Source organism: Onychomys torridus, unplaced genomic scaffold (assembly GCF_903995425.1).
Source record: "Onychomys torridus unplaced genomic scaffold, mOncTor1.1, whole genome shotgun sequence".
Lineage (NCBI taxonomy): Eukaryota > Metazoa > Chordata > Mammalia > Rodentia > Cricetidae > Onychomys > Onychomys torridus.
This window is the reverse complement of record NW_023412870.1, coordinates 1,039,038-1,054,019: the sequence shown is the minus strand read 5'-3', so window position 1 is coordinate 1,054,019 and position 14,982 is coordinate 1,039,038. Positions and strand designations below refer to the sequence as shown.

The 14,982-nt window shown below is 41.8% G+C and overlaps 2 protein-coding genes across 2 annotated transcripts; both read right to left on the bottom strand.

The window, feature by feature from the left end:
• Positions 1-1,129: 1,129 nt before the first annotated feature.
• LOC118575933 (von Hippel-Lindau disease tumor suppressor-like) lies at positions 1,130-1,752 on the bottom strand. The gene is made up of 2 exons (XM_036176285.1): positions 1,687-1,752; positions 1,130-1,633 (listed from the first exon to the last, which is right to left on the bottom strand). The coding sequence occupies exons 1-2, from the start codon at positions 1,750-1,752 to the stop codon at positions 1,130-1,132; spliced, it is 570 nt and encodes a 189-aa protein (XP_036032178.1).
• Positions 1,753-5,885: 4,133 nt separating this feature from the next.
• On the bottom strand, positions 5,886-6,824 carry LOC118576009 (olfactory receptor 2H2-like). The gene has a single exon (XM_036176390.1). It carries the CDS (start codon positions 6,822-6,824, stop codon positions 5,886-5,888), a length of 939 nt encoding a protein of 312 aa, XP_036032283.1.
• Between the last annotated feature and the right edge of the window lie 8,158 nt (positions 6,825-14,982).

Here is a 14,982-nt window from a genome sequence, read left to right as displayed (position 1 = left end):
TTATTCTCAGCTACATAACAAGTCCCAGGTAAGCCTGGCTACACAAAACCCTACCTAACAAAACAACAACAAAACCAAAAACCAAAATAGTTCAAACGCTACGTAATCAAAAGTCCAGGTCACCTGTTGAATGTTTAAGGAAGGGACGAAGAGTAGATGACTCGAAGGGTGGACAGGAACCAGTGCAGGATTTTGTGTCGTTCACTTCAGTCTGATTATAGCACAAGCTGTGCCCGAAACAATGACAATGCCAGGAAATGTGATAAAATCCCATCAGTTACAAGAGGGGCTGCAACACTGATGTTTGTGAAAGGAAATGACAATGTGGAGAAATAGTTATGCTGGAAAGGGGCACACAAGTACAACGCAAATTTAAAAAAGTATGACGTTAAAGACCTGAAGTCCAGAATACAAGAAAGGATATATACATTTACTTAACTGTAACACATTGCAAGATATTCTACAAACCCACAGTTAGGGGCAACTGGCCCGAAGATGCCCTTTCTAGCCAGATGAAAAGTGTTCTCAAATCCTGCTGATAAAAATACACACGGAGCCGGGTGGTGGTGGCGCAAGCCTGCACTCGGGAGGCAGAGGCAGGTGGATCTCTGTGAGTTCGAGGACAGCCTGGTCTGCAAAGTGAGTTCCAGAACAGCCTCCAAAGCTACAAACTCTGTCTCGAAAAAACAAAAACAAACAAACAAACAAAAACAAAACCAAAAAACACAAAACACATGGAATTCCATGGATTCACTGAAAGGAAAGGAAAAGAAAGACACAGACCTGGCAACAATTTATTTACCTTTAATACTAGAACTAAACAGGAGCATAGCTGCTTTCTGTGGAGATAAATTACCGTCATTATTTCAGTAGCCGTGGAAAGTCAATCCTGGTTACAAACAGAAGCAAAATAGTACTGCAAACTGAATGGACTAAGAAAAGGACAAGCCTTAAACAATTAGAAAAAATACTTTCCATAAAACGACTCCCTTTGTGATGTTTGCTTTGTGCATTTTAAGTTAGCTTTCCTCTACCTCCTGATTCTGTCTACCAAAACATCCATTGGTTTGTTCATCAATACCGTCAGAAGCTGAGTTTTTCAGTGATTTTCTTTGGCTGCCTTTTCTGATCACCGATTTTCAATGTGTTCTTGGCTAAGCCGTTCCAGGTCTTTCTTCACGTTGGGGTGGTCTTCCAGATCTTCGTAGAGTGACGAGACAATGTCCAGTCTTCTGTAGTTCTCGGGGCTGACTAGGCTTCGCACAACTTGAAGGCACCGCTCTTTCAGCGTGTACACTGGCAGCGTGATGTTGGCAAGGGCAGGCCGCCCGTCAACATTGAGAGATGGCACAAATAACTCAGTTTGGTTAACCAGGAGTCTGTCGTTTGTCCTTGCGTCCCTGAAGAGCCAAGGGTGACCTCGGTAGCTGTTGATTCGGAGGCTGGCTCCTGGCAGCAGCGTCTGGAAGGGCTGTGGTTCGCCTTGGAAGTCGAGCCACAGGGGCTGCGCCTCGCGCGGGCTGCGGTTCCAGACCACTACCCGGGAAAGGTCGCGTGGGTTTACTCTCCCTGAGCGCAGCTCGGGTGGCGCCCGCCCTGCAGCCATCCTTTCCTGAAGTCTTCCGGGTGAGCTCTGGAATCCCGCAGCCCAGGACTCCCCAGCGAGGACTCAGGAGCAGCCGCCACAGCGCATCTGAGGTTCTTCACGTCTCGACTCTGCTGCGCAGACCGGTTTGTCGGGTCCCTGCCCATCGCCCCAGGAAGCGCAGGCTGGGAAGGTGCAAGGCCACTCTACCTACTGGCTTTCAGTTAGGTAGATTTAATCTTAGCATGACTTGGGACCTTGCCGGAACACGCAGAGCGAACTTGTCTCTCTCTCTCTCTCTCTCTCTCTCTCTCTCTCTCTCTCTCTCTCTCTCATAACTGCTGTGGATAAAAATATTACTTATTTGAACAAATACGTATTCACTACTTGACATCTCCCCTCACCCCCAACCCCCGCAACATTGGGACCTGCCAGAAACCATTGACAGCCTCCTTTATGTCTAACATCACACCCGTTCATATATATATATTTTCATCTGGAGGGTTAAAACTGGACTTTTTTATTGAGAAAGGTTCTTACTAGGTACCTATGCATGACCCAGTACTCACTAGGTAACTCAGGATGGCCTTGAACTACAGACAATCCACCTGCCCCAGCCTTTCATGTGCTGAGATCACAGGTATGTGCCACAAGGCACCACTAAAAATTGGATATTTTAGATAATATGCAGCAATTCTCAATTGTAATCAGTCTTCATCTAATGGATGGCAACCACTGATATTTTAGGCTTATTTGTTGAATTTCTTTTGTGGACAAATTTTGCGAAATTTGTTTTCTTTGCTGTGTGTAGCTGTTGATTTCTCTACGTAGGGATAACTCAACTTTGAAACATTATTTTACATTTTTATTATTGGAAATTGAGCCAATAATAAAATATGCTAAGCATGTATTCTATTTATCACTGGGCCACACCCTCAACATTTATTATTTATTCTGATACAGAGTCTCATACAGATATGAACCACCATGACAAACCCAAATTATGTTTTTGAGGTGTCCTCTTATGTATTTCCCCAGGGGAAGGGAAGCTAATTTTGGTCAGCCAGTGCTTGGTTGGAGGTCTTGTGCTTAAACTCTTAGAACCTGTATGACTTCACCCTTTTCTGACAGGGTTACATGTAACTTGGGCAAGCATGTAACAAGTTCAGGCAGCTTACAAATCTACATTGGCTTTTATTTTCTGTCTGGTGTTCAGCAAGATAAACAGCACAAGGGTCTCTGTATTTAGCCATTCCAGACACCAGAGATAAACTGAGTTGACTAATTGTTTAGATCAGTACTTGATCAAAACAACACTGTAACCTCAAACCAGCTACATTGCTGACATTTCCTAGTTGTTTCCACTGAGTTGTTGTTGATTTTAATAACCTCCAAATATGTATAATTCTTTTTTTCTACCTGCTCCAAATAAAAACAGTTCCATCCTCACCAGAACTTCTGATCCCTGTGGCCTGCCTGAATAACCTAGTTTCACAATATATGTGGAAGCTTGTTGGGACCAGCTCCAGACTAATATGTCTCAGACTGTTCTTTCTCAGGGTCAGTAATTTTTTTTGAATAAGTAGAATTTATTGCATGTTTTTGGCTGATTTCCAGTGTCTTAAAATGGTGCATTTTATTTAGTTTAGATTTATTGGTGATTTTCAGAGAATTTTCCAAAGCTTCTGACCCAGCCATTCTGTCTCCACTGAATTAAAAAAAAAAAAAAGTTTTAAAATACAAGTATATGTGTGTATGCAAATAAGTATGTGCGTTTGCAGATGCTCATAGAGTCCAGAGGTGTCAGATTCCCTGGACCTGGGTTGTGAGCCTTCTAATAAGGGTGTTGGATCTTCTGCAAGAGTAGTACATTCTTAGTCATCTCTCAATTCTTTTTTTTTTTTTACTTCTAGTGCTGAGAATTGAACTAAGAGCCTCACACATGTTAGGCAAAGGTATATCCCAAGTCCTCTGCTTCCACTGAATGCTAACTGCACCACCATTAATAAGAATTCAGAGGCCAGGAGAAATGGCTCAGTGCTTAAGGGCACTTACTGTTCTTGCCAAGGACTGGGGTTTGGATCCTAGTAGCCATGCATGGTGGCTCACAGTGGCCTGAAATTCTACCTCCAGGGGATGCAAGTCTCTCTGAGTATATGTAACTAGGTATGTGCACATGCAGGTGCTTACAGAAGCCGGAGGAGTCAGATTCCCTGGACCTGGGTTTGTGAGTCTTCTGATATGGGTGTTGGTTCTTCTTCTGTGAGAGCAGTGCAAGAGCAGAGGACTTGGCCTCTGCATGCACTTGCACATGCTTGAGTATACACACACAGACAAATACACGTAAGTAAAAACAAAATAAACCATAAAGAAAGAAGTCACTGTAGGTTTTAAAAGAAACATTAATTCATTAGGTGTATGTTTGAAATTTATTTGTTCTTATTTTATGTTTATGAGCACTGACTGAATGTATGTAAATGCACAATGTGAGTTCCTGGTCCCTAGGGAAGCCAAAAGAGATGCAGAATCCCCTAGAACTGAAGACAGTTTTAAACCAGCAGTGGGCTCTGGGAACTGGACCTGGGTCCTTCTGCATGAGCATCCGGTGCTCTTATCTGCCATTTCTCTAGTCCCCACAGCAGATTTTATATTGAGTTTGCTTTACATTTCTAGAGCATTATTCACTTTCAAAGCACTGTCAGTTGCCCTCATAAACCTTTATTCCTGGAGAGGAAGAAGGCTCTTCTCTAGAGAAGACTTACTGGGTGGGTTGACTTCCTCTGGGATATTCAATCAGCTTAGAGTAGGATAGGAGGTTCAAGGATTTCCATGCTTCTTGTTTCATCTCCTTAACCCACCAAAATTCCTGAAATTGAAATGCTACTTTATCTGTTTTCTTTTTTTAGTTTAGAAAACAAGATGAGAAAGAGTTATGACCCAGAACAAAAGTACCCCTCTGATTCTTTCCCAACCGGCAAGGATCTCAGTCTCAAGAACTCCTTCCCAAGGTCACCAGTGAGGACATCTGGGTCTTGGGACTAGTTCTATCTCAAGTTTGACCCTGGAAAGAACCCCACGTAAGAAGGGACAAGGGGAGGGAGAGAGATCAAATTCTAGTGTTTCTCACATTTCTAAAAGCAGTACCAATTCTCTGAATGCTCTTGTCTTTGAGTAGGAAAGTCCCTGGGTTAGGTTTTTTGTTTGTTTGTTTCTTTTTTAAAAAATGGGATCTTCCCTGGCTTTTTTGTAGTTATACAGTGGAGAAGACTCCAGATTTGTGTTAAAGTGGCACATACCTTTAATCTCAGCACATGGGAGATAAGGCAGGTGAATATATGCAAGTTTGAGGCCAGCTTGGTCTACATAGTGAGTTCCTGGCTAGCCATAGCTACATAGTTAGACCCTGACTTGAAAAAACTAAAAACAAAACAAACAACCCCCCCCCCCCCAAAACCCTATAATAAAGTCTAGAGTAATGGTAAAGATAAATAGGAAAAATAAATACAGAGGATTGGGAATCTATAAACAAAATGAAGGCAATTAAAAACTGAGTGGAAAAGAAAACAAACAAGGAGATAAATATTAACTACATTTTGAATGAGAATTAAAAATACCTCCTCTATCTCTGTCTCTGTCTGTCCATGTCTGTCTTTAACTCTCTCCCTTTTTCTCCCTCCTTTTCCTCCCTAGAGAAATGAGAATAAACTCTTAGATAGGGCACCAAAGGTAGAACAAATAAATCATTCCATTCAAGTCCAACATGGTCATCTATTGAGTTCATTGTGGCTACTTAGAGGGCATGAGTGATGTATGACAGCCATAGCTTTACACTGAAAAGCCTCATTTAAGCATGGATGAGGACACGTCAGTTGTCTCACTGGGTTCAGGTGTGTAACTTGCTCGTAGCTAGGTCTCTGGAGAGGTTTCTCTCTTCCAGTTGTTTACTGGTTATGTCAGCTCAAGGAGAAATCACTGGAGTCTTATAAAAGTTTCATGAGCTTCCTGGGTTTTATAAATTTTTTTGCTTCTGAATTTCTTGAACCCAATGAGCTGCCCCCTTGATCAGTCCAGGTAAGAATGCTTCATTTTGGAAGAAACACCTAGCACGTTTCTTCTTCCTAATCTCTTCTGCTTCTCTACTTTTCACTAGTCCCATCTCGCTATAACCTATCACTCACTAGGTCCACTGTTGTGGCTTGGATAGATATGAAAGAGTAAGTGGACTTGTAAATTAAGTTTTTTTTTTTTTTTTAATAAAGCCTCAAATTCATTTTAATTTAGAAAGCATGCTATTTCTCCCTCAGCTCTCCCCAGAGTCCTCATCCTTCCCCAGCAGCCTCCAGAATGCTCTCTTGACCTCCTTGTTCCTCAGGGTGTATACAAGAGGGTTGAGTGTAGGAGTTCCCACTGCATAGAAGAGACCAAAGAACTTGCCCCTCTCTTGGGCATAGGGATTTCTAGGTTGCAGATAGACAGCAATGACTGAGCTGTAGAAGAGGGTGACCACAATGAGGTGGGAGGAGCAGGTCCCAAAAGCTTTCCTGCGTCCCTTTGCAGAGTTTATCCTCAGCACTGCCCTGGCGATAGCACCATAAGAGACAAGGATGAGGCCCAGAGGCACAACTACAATAAAGACACTGGCAACAGCCATTTGTATCTCATTATAGGTGGTATCCCCACAGGAGAGTCGAATTAGAGATGGGACTTCACATAGAAAGTCATCTATCTGCCTATGTGGACAGAAGGGCAGGCGCAGGGTGGGGGGTGTCTGGACTGTGGATTGGGCCAAACCTATAGCCCAGGCCACAGCTGCCAGCTGCCAGCACAGGCGGGGGTGGATGATGGTGGCATAGTGCAGGGGCTGGCAGACAGCCACATAGCGGTCAAAGGCCATCACTGTCAGGAGGATGCACTCGGTGGTCCCCAAAAGCATGAAGATGAAGAGCTGGACAGAGCACCCCAGGAAGCTGATGGTCTTTGTGGGGCCCCAGAGGTTGACCAGCATCTGGGGCACACAGGTTGTGGTGAAGCAGAGGTCCAAGAAGGAGAGGTTGGAGAGGAAGAAGTACATTGGAGAGTGGAGCCTGGGGTCCAGTGTGGACAGCAGGAGGATGAGTGTGTTTCCTAGGAGTGTGATGAGGTAGGAACACAAGACCACCACAAAGAGAATCTTTTCCAGGTGTGGGTGTTCAGAGAAGCCCAGCAGGAGGAAGCCTGCTGGGTAGCTGTGGTTGGCCATGGCTTTTTGTGTCTGGTTGGAGGAATGAAGGTGTCAGACAGTGTATTTCAATTTGTTTTGTAAAGCTCACTTGTCAGTGTACTTGAGCTGGATGCTTCTCTTCTCCTCTACTCTCTAGGCTTTCTTTCCTGGCTCACCATCAAGTCTGTTTCTCTTCCCTCTTCTTCCGGGTCGAACGTTGTCTAGTGTCTGAGAATAAAGCAGGAATGTCCTGGAAATGGGTGGATTCTCATACAGGTACCTCTGGCTTCTCAGCTAAGGACAAAAGAGGCTGATGAAAAACATGAATTCATTAATTACTTAGTTTTCATTGTTTCAACAAACATTTATTGAGCACCGTTTATGATCTGAACACTGTGCAACTATGACTTTGTTCTCTGTGAGTATTAGTAGTTGTAAGGTACTGTGTGGTCAGATTAATGACTTGATGGTGAACAGTGTAGTACTGATCTCATTTTTTCCTTTGAAAGGCTATTTTTTTATTTTTTCCATGTGTCATTCAAATGTCTCATTTATTTAAACCTTATTGTCTTATTCTAGTTGTAGGTTACTGTCTGAAGGAGAGATGCCTTCTTTGTATTTTCTTTTTGTTTAATAACATTTTTCATTTATTTCACATATGGAGGACAATTTCCCCTCCTTCCTCTCCTCCCATTCCCTCCCCACACCACCCCTGCCTCCCATTTAATCCCCTTCCCATCCATTCCTCCTGCTCTCACTTTTAAGTGTGGACATAGATTTGATGATCACTCATATTCTGTCTCCAGTACACTTTTTCAGAAGATTATTATTATTATTTTGCAGAGGATCTAGCCAGGATTCACATACTATACACAGATCCTCTGTTGTAGCTAAGCCACTGACCTAAGGAATTTGGTACAATATTCGACAAGGTGATCAGATCATGTGTCAGAGCTCATAGGCTGGTGAGGTGAATGATCTCATGACTTTGAAAGATTCATCAGGACATCCTCAGAAGAACCCATAACCTGAAGCCATGAAGTAAAGTTACTGAGTGGGGGAGAGGCAGAGCCGTAGAGAACAGTGTTGCATCCTGCATGAGGCGACACTACTGCTGTGAAAGACAGGCTGTCTGGGGCCCTGAAGACAGCTTAGGGGCAGGCAGGATTCCTGCAGGCCCATGGGTGGGACCCACAGAGGGGCTGATTGGCCTGTGTCTCCTCACAGAGTGCTCTTTGTTGTTTGGAAGTTCTGTGCCATCTTTCTTCCCCCAGCTTAACTGAGTCTCTTTCTGCCTCCTCTCTTCCCCCGACTTTTTTTCTCTCTGAGGGAACAGGCCCCAACCTGAATTTTAAGTGCTTTATTGTTAAGATCCTCTGCAAAAGGCTGTTTAAGTCTTAAAAGCCCTTTGCATGCTTCTCCTGATCACACTCACTTCCTACCTCTTAAGAGGCAATAGCTCTTATTTGGATTATTTATAATACGTTCTCCTATGTTGTTTTATAGTACTGCATTCTTGTGTTACTAAAAAGCAATTCAAGGGCTTCTTACTCAGCTGTACACTCTTCAATACCTTTCAATGCCTGGCTTTCTTACTCTCCTGGTCTCTTTGTATTTATTATTTTCAAGCTCTTAAATGTCCATCATCCTTTGACTGTCTTTGTGGTTTCTTTCTTTCTTCCTTTCTTCCTTCCTTCCTTCCTTCCTTCCTTTCTTTCCTTTTCTTGTGTTTGTGTGCGTGTGTGTGTGTGTGTGTGTGTGTGTGTGTGTGTGTGTGTGGTGTGCTATTTCAAAACATTCCCCTTTTACCTGATCTTCTAATTCTGAGATACCCCCAAAACTCAAATATTACTTGACAGTCTTCCAGTTATTTCCATTTTCATGAATGTTCTTTTTCTTAACTGATCACTAAAGACCTACCCATGTACAAAAAGGTAAAGAGAATGGCTTGCCATATCTGCTCTTGATGGTGTCCACATTACAACTCTGTTACCATCTAATGAGAAATTTCTGCACAGCTGGTCACATGCTACATTTCTAGAATAATCCTTAGTATTATTCTCCCTATGCAGGGAGCAGTACCAGAGCATTGAAGCAACTTGCCCAACACTACATAGTCAATAAGGCCAGGCCTGGATCCTGAACTCTGTTTGACTTCCTATCAGGTACTCAAGCATTCTGCATCAATTGTGTAACTAACTCAGATACAATGACTATATTCTACCTTTGTTTACAGATGAAGAGAAACACAGAGAGGTTAAATAATTTGTTCAGGACAATACAATGTGTGCCAGAGGTGCCTCCATTCTTAAAGACATGGGAGATTTTGATAGACTATAGGAGAAGAAAAAAACTCAGGACTTACCATGATCAGGTCAGAATCTTCTCACCCCTTGGCAGCCAAGGCTTCCCTATGAGGATCTTCTGGTCTGAATGAAGCCTTCACTTTATCTTCACAGCATGAAAATTGAGAGCAAATTGATGGCTTGTGCTCCCTTGAAAGCACTGGCATTAGGACTTAGCAGTAGTGTGGATGGGAATGCCATTCTGAACTTCCCAAAAGACTTTGCAACAATGGCATTACTTGGATATGACTAATGTGTTTTGCCCTTGATTTCCAATGAAGAGATGGAAACAGACAGGTTAAGTAATTTAGTCAGGACAATGTAATCTGAGCTGAGACTTGAACCAAAGGAGATTGAGTTTAGTTGCACATACACCACATCTCACCATCACCATTCTGCTAGAGTCCTGGAAGTTGGTATAATTTTGGTAGCAGTGGAGAAAGAAAGGAGGGATCCCTGGACTCCCATCCCATAGGAACACGTGCTCATTAGTTCTATGAGGACTCTGGGGCCTCTGCCCACAGACAGTTAATTAGCCACTGTTGATAATGATGGTTATGAGTGAAGAAGATCTAGAAAAAATCTGTTAGCAGGTTTATTACCTAGTGTTAAATAAAGAGGTTACCATCTGTTCGTCTCTGTCACTGGGCAGTACAATGACACTGTCTCATCTGCATGAATCTTTTGAGTGCCCACCCCTTTTCTCTCATGCCATTTCAACCTATTCCATGCTCAAGTATCATTTTCACGTCTTCTTTTTCTTTCTTTCATTAAAGTATGGCAGCAGAAAGGGCTGAGGAGGAAGCTCATTTTGTAAAATGCTTGAAAGACAGGCATGAAAATGTATGTTTTGTTCCAGAAGCCATGTTAACAAATATCAGGCACATGCTTGTAACCCCAGTTCTGGGGAGGCAAAGATAGGCAAATCCCTAAGGATTGCTGGTCAACCATCCTGTCTGATCAGTACACCCTGCCAATGAGAGGTACTGTAGACACTAGATTTTTAAAGGAGCCCATAGCTGAAAGACTTGAACTTTTAAAAGAGATTGGATATTTTAAAGAGGCTGAAAATTTAATGTGTTTGAACAGACTGTGGGACTTAATTTTTTTTTTTCCCCGAGACAGGGTTTCTCTGTAGCTTTGGAGCCTGTCCTGGACTAGCTCTGTAGACCAGGCTGGCCTCGAAGTCACAGAGATCCACCTGCCTCTGCCTCGAGAGTGCTGGGATTACAGGCATGCGCCACCACCACCCGGCTTTAAAATATTTTTAATGTGAGATCTTGGGGTTGAATAAGAAAGGAAGTGATGTGGCTTAATAGTGATGTGTTTGTGTGTCTGGTTGACAAAGGGTCAGTTGTACTGGCTGGTTTTGTGTGTCAACTTGACGCAAGCTAGAGTCACCAGAGAAAGCCTCAGTTGAAGAAATGCCTCAAAGAGACCCAGCTATAAGGCATTTTCTAGTTTAGTGATCAGTGGGGGAGGATTTAGCCCATAATGGTTGGTGCCATACCTGGGCTTCTGGTGCTGGGTTCTATAAGAAGGTGGGCTGAGCAAGCCATGGGAAGCAAGCCAGTAAGCATCCTCCTTCATGGCTTCTACATCAGCTCTTGCCTACAGGATCCTTCCCTGTTTGCGTTCTTGTCCTGACTTCCTTAAGTGGTGAACAGCAATGCTGAAGTGTAAGCCAAATAAATCCTTTTCTCCCCAACCTTTTTTTGATTTTTGTCACAGTGTTTCCTTGGAGCAACATAAACTCTAACTAAGACAAGTGGCCATAGAATAGTCCCTTAATTTTTTTTTCCTGTTGCATACCAGATGCCTCTTCTGCCATGAGACAGAGATTTTGGATTTTCCTTTAACAAGCATGCTTGGGTTTAGAGAAGGAGAGAGCTATGGCTCCAACTCCAAAGCCAGATTTAATTTGTATTTGAATTGGGACCACAAAAAGACCGTTTGCCTTTTATGTTTGCACAGTGTTGCATGAATCCTAATTGGTTGTAATAAAAACCCAGAGCCAGCTATCAGGGTGAAAGCTGGAAGATGAGAGGAGCAGAGCATCAGCCACAGCCGCCACCTCTCACCTCACCAACTCCTCAGCCTGACAGAGCATGAGCTCCTGTCTCCCCCCGTCCTACATTCCCTGCTCTGCCCAGCCACATCACTTTCTGTTTCAACCTTCCTAGTGCTGGGGTTAAAGGTGTGAGCCACCACTGCCTGGCTCTGTTTCTCTTTTAGACTGGATTAATCTCATGTAGCCCACTGTGGCCTTGAACTCACAAAAATCCAGATGGATCTCTGCCTCTGCCTCAGTGCTAGGATTAAGGGTGTGTGCCACCACTGCCTTACCTCTATTTTTAATCTATTGACTTGTTCTGTCCTTTGATCTTAAGGCAAATTTTATTTGTTCAAAATATCACCACAGTACAGAGAAGCAAAAACAAGCATTTGGGATGATTTATAAAATTCTAACCTGTTAGAGGTGTGCTATACCATTAGGTCAATTATATATATATATTTTTGGGGACCTTCACACTTCTTCAGATGTCTCATTGTCCAATGGTCCTTAGATTCCTTAGTTGGATGCTTTTGTTCTCCTGGAAAGACAAAAACAAAACCCTGCCCCACCCATAACTTTGGGGAGTTCCTTTTGTGGCAGATTATATCTTTGTTAAGGTAAAATGTATTTTGGCAACAGAAAAAGTATTGTCTTTTAATAATAATTTTTATTATACTTGATCAAATGAAAGGTGTCTGCTAATCAAGAGGTCTCTCCAGTTCAAATCTATCTTTGTCAGTCTTCTCTTCTCCTGTGGAAATAAAAGCAAACACTCTTCCTCGACATAACATATATCCTGGTTTCCATTCTGAAGTCAACACATCATTTAATTTAATTTAATTCCAAAGTTTTTCTACTATCCAATATCTTTCTGCAGCCATTGTTCCTTTTTCATTAGTATTAAAAATTAAAGTTAATAAAGTTAATAAAGCACTGTATGATCTACCTCTGTTTATCAATCATATCTTTTAAAGTATGGTTGGGTGCAGCTGGCCAACAGGTGAGAGACCTGCAGGCAGACTGCACCAACACTCCTGACACCCACTGGACTCTGTAACTTCTGTGACCCACTCTGCCACCAAATCTACAAACCTCATCATCCTTCCCTTGGCCAAACATCCACTGCAACATCAGCAGCCCTATACAATCAGCACCTATTCCAGTTGGAAGAGCAGCAGCTCCTAAAGGCGTGAGCACCACCTCCACCAGCTGGAAAAACAGTCTCTCTTGGCACAGGCACAACCCATACCAGTAGGAAGATCAGACTCCATAAGCACAAGAAAAGGCCCACACAAGCCAGAAGAACTGGGGGATACACTACATTTAGGTACCCCAGCCCCCACAAACCTCAGCTGAGACAAACCCTACTGTACCTGAGGACCAGCCAAACACCAGAACCCTTGCCATTCAGGCCAAAAGACAATAAAGGAAACAGACAATGAAGGAACAAAAGACCCACAAAACAAAGACATCACAAGAATCAACACTTGTACTAAAACTATCCCAAATCTAGATGAGTAAACAACACTTTAAAAATACACGCAACAACATAAAAGGCAATATGGCACCACCAGAACCCAGTGGTGCTACAACAGCAAGACCTGAACATCCCAACACAGATGAAGCAGAAGAAAATGACCTTAAAAATAACTTTATGAAGATAATAGAGGCCCTTAAAGAGGAAATGAAAAATTCCCTTAAAGAAATCGAGGAAAAGACAAAAAAACAAAAATGGAAGAAATCAATAAGTCTCTTAAGAAAGGCAAGGAAGAACAATCAAACAGATGAAGGAAACAGTTCAAGAAAATTGAAATAGAGGTAATAAAGAAAACAAAAATCAAGGGAATTCTAGAAATGGAAAATCTGAGTAAGTGAACAGGATCTATAAATGCAAGCATAACCAACAGAATACAAGAGATGGAAGAGAGAATCTCAAACATTCAAAATAAGATAGAGGAATTAGATTCATTGGTCAAAGGTAATGTTAAATACAAAAAATTAACATAAAACATCCAGGAAATCTGAGACACCATGAAAAGACCAAACCTAAGAATAATAGGGACAGAAGGAGAAGAATTCCAGCTCAAAGGTACAGAAAATATATTCAACAACATCATAGAAGAAAACTTTCCCAACCTAAAGAAAGGCATGCCTATGAAGGTACAAGAAGTTTACAGAACACCAAATAGACTGGACCAAAAAAAAAAAAAAAAAAAAAAAAAAAAGGTCCCCCTTTCACATAATAATTAAAATACTAAACATACAGAATAAGGAAAGAATATTAAGAGCTACAAAAGAAAAAAGCCAAGTAATATATAAAGGCAGACCTATCAGAATAACACCCAAATTCTCAACAGAGACTCTAAAAGCCAGAATGTCTGGGACAGACATTTTGCAGACAACAAGAGACCACAGATGCCAGCCTAGACTACTATACTCAGCAAAACTTTCAATCATCACAGATATAGAAAACAAGATATTCCTCAACAAAACCAGATTTAAACAATTCATATCCATAAATCCAGCCCTACAGAAAGTACTAAAAAGAAAACTCCAACCCAAGGAAGTTAGCTGCACCCACAAAAACACAGGCAATAAATAATCTCACACCCATAAACCCCAAAGAACAGAAACACACACACACACACACACACACACACACACACACACACACACACACCCTACCTCCACCACCACCCAAAATCAATAAGGTAGATAAACCAAAACACACACATAGAGAGAGAAGAGCACTCAAATTAACAAAATCAGAAATGAAAAGGGGGACATAACAAGAGACACCGAGGAAATCCAGAGAATCATACTTCAAAAACCTGTACTCCTCAAAAGTGGAAAATCTAAAACAATTTTCTGGATAGGTAACACATGCAAAAATTAAATCAAGACCAGAAAAACAATTTAAATAGATCTATTAGCCCTAAGGAAATAGAAACAGTAATTAAAGTCTCCCAACCAAAAAACAAAACAAAACACAACAAAACAAAACAATATACCCCAGAGCCAGATGGTTTCAGTGAAGAATTCTACCAAAATTTCAAAAAAGAGCTAATACCAATACTCCTTAAATTGTTCCACACAATAAAACAGAACAAACATTGCCATATTTTAAAATGGGGCTACAGTTACCAATACCCAAACCACACAAAGATGCAACAAAGAAAGAGAATTACAGACCAATCTCCCTCATGAACATTGATGCAAAAATACTTAATAAAATATTGGCAAACAGAATCCAAGAGCACATCAAATAACAACAACAACAACCAACAACACCCCCCCCCCCAAAACACCCACCATGACCAAGTAGGCTTTTCCCCAGAGACATAGGGATGGTTCAACATACAAAAACCTGTCAATGTGATCCACCGTATAAACAAACTGAAAGAAAAAAAACCCAATTATCTAAAAAAATCAAATACCTCATTAGATGCTGAAAAAGCCCTTGACAAAATCCACCATTTCTTCATGATAAAGGTCTCGGAAAGATCAAGGATATAAGGAACATACCTAAACATAATATAAGCAATATACAGCAAGCTGACAGCCAACATCAAATTAAATGTAGAGAAACTCAAAGAGATTCACTAAAATCAGGAACAAGACAAGGCTGTCCACTTGTAGCGTGAATTTTAAAATTTCTTATTAATAAAATCAAACCTGAGGCCAGTTATTGGGGTGGATGCTGGAAGATCAGAGAAGCAGAACAAGCCACAGCTACCTCACCTTGCCAATTCCTCAGCTGATCCTGTTTCCTCAGACTGGAAGTCTCTGAGTCCTC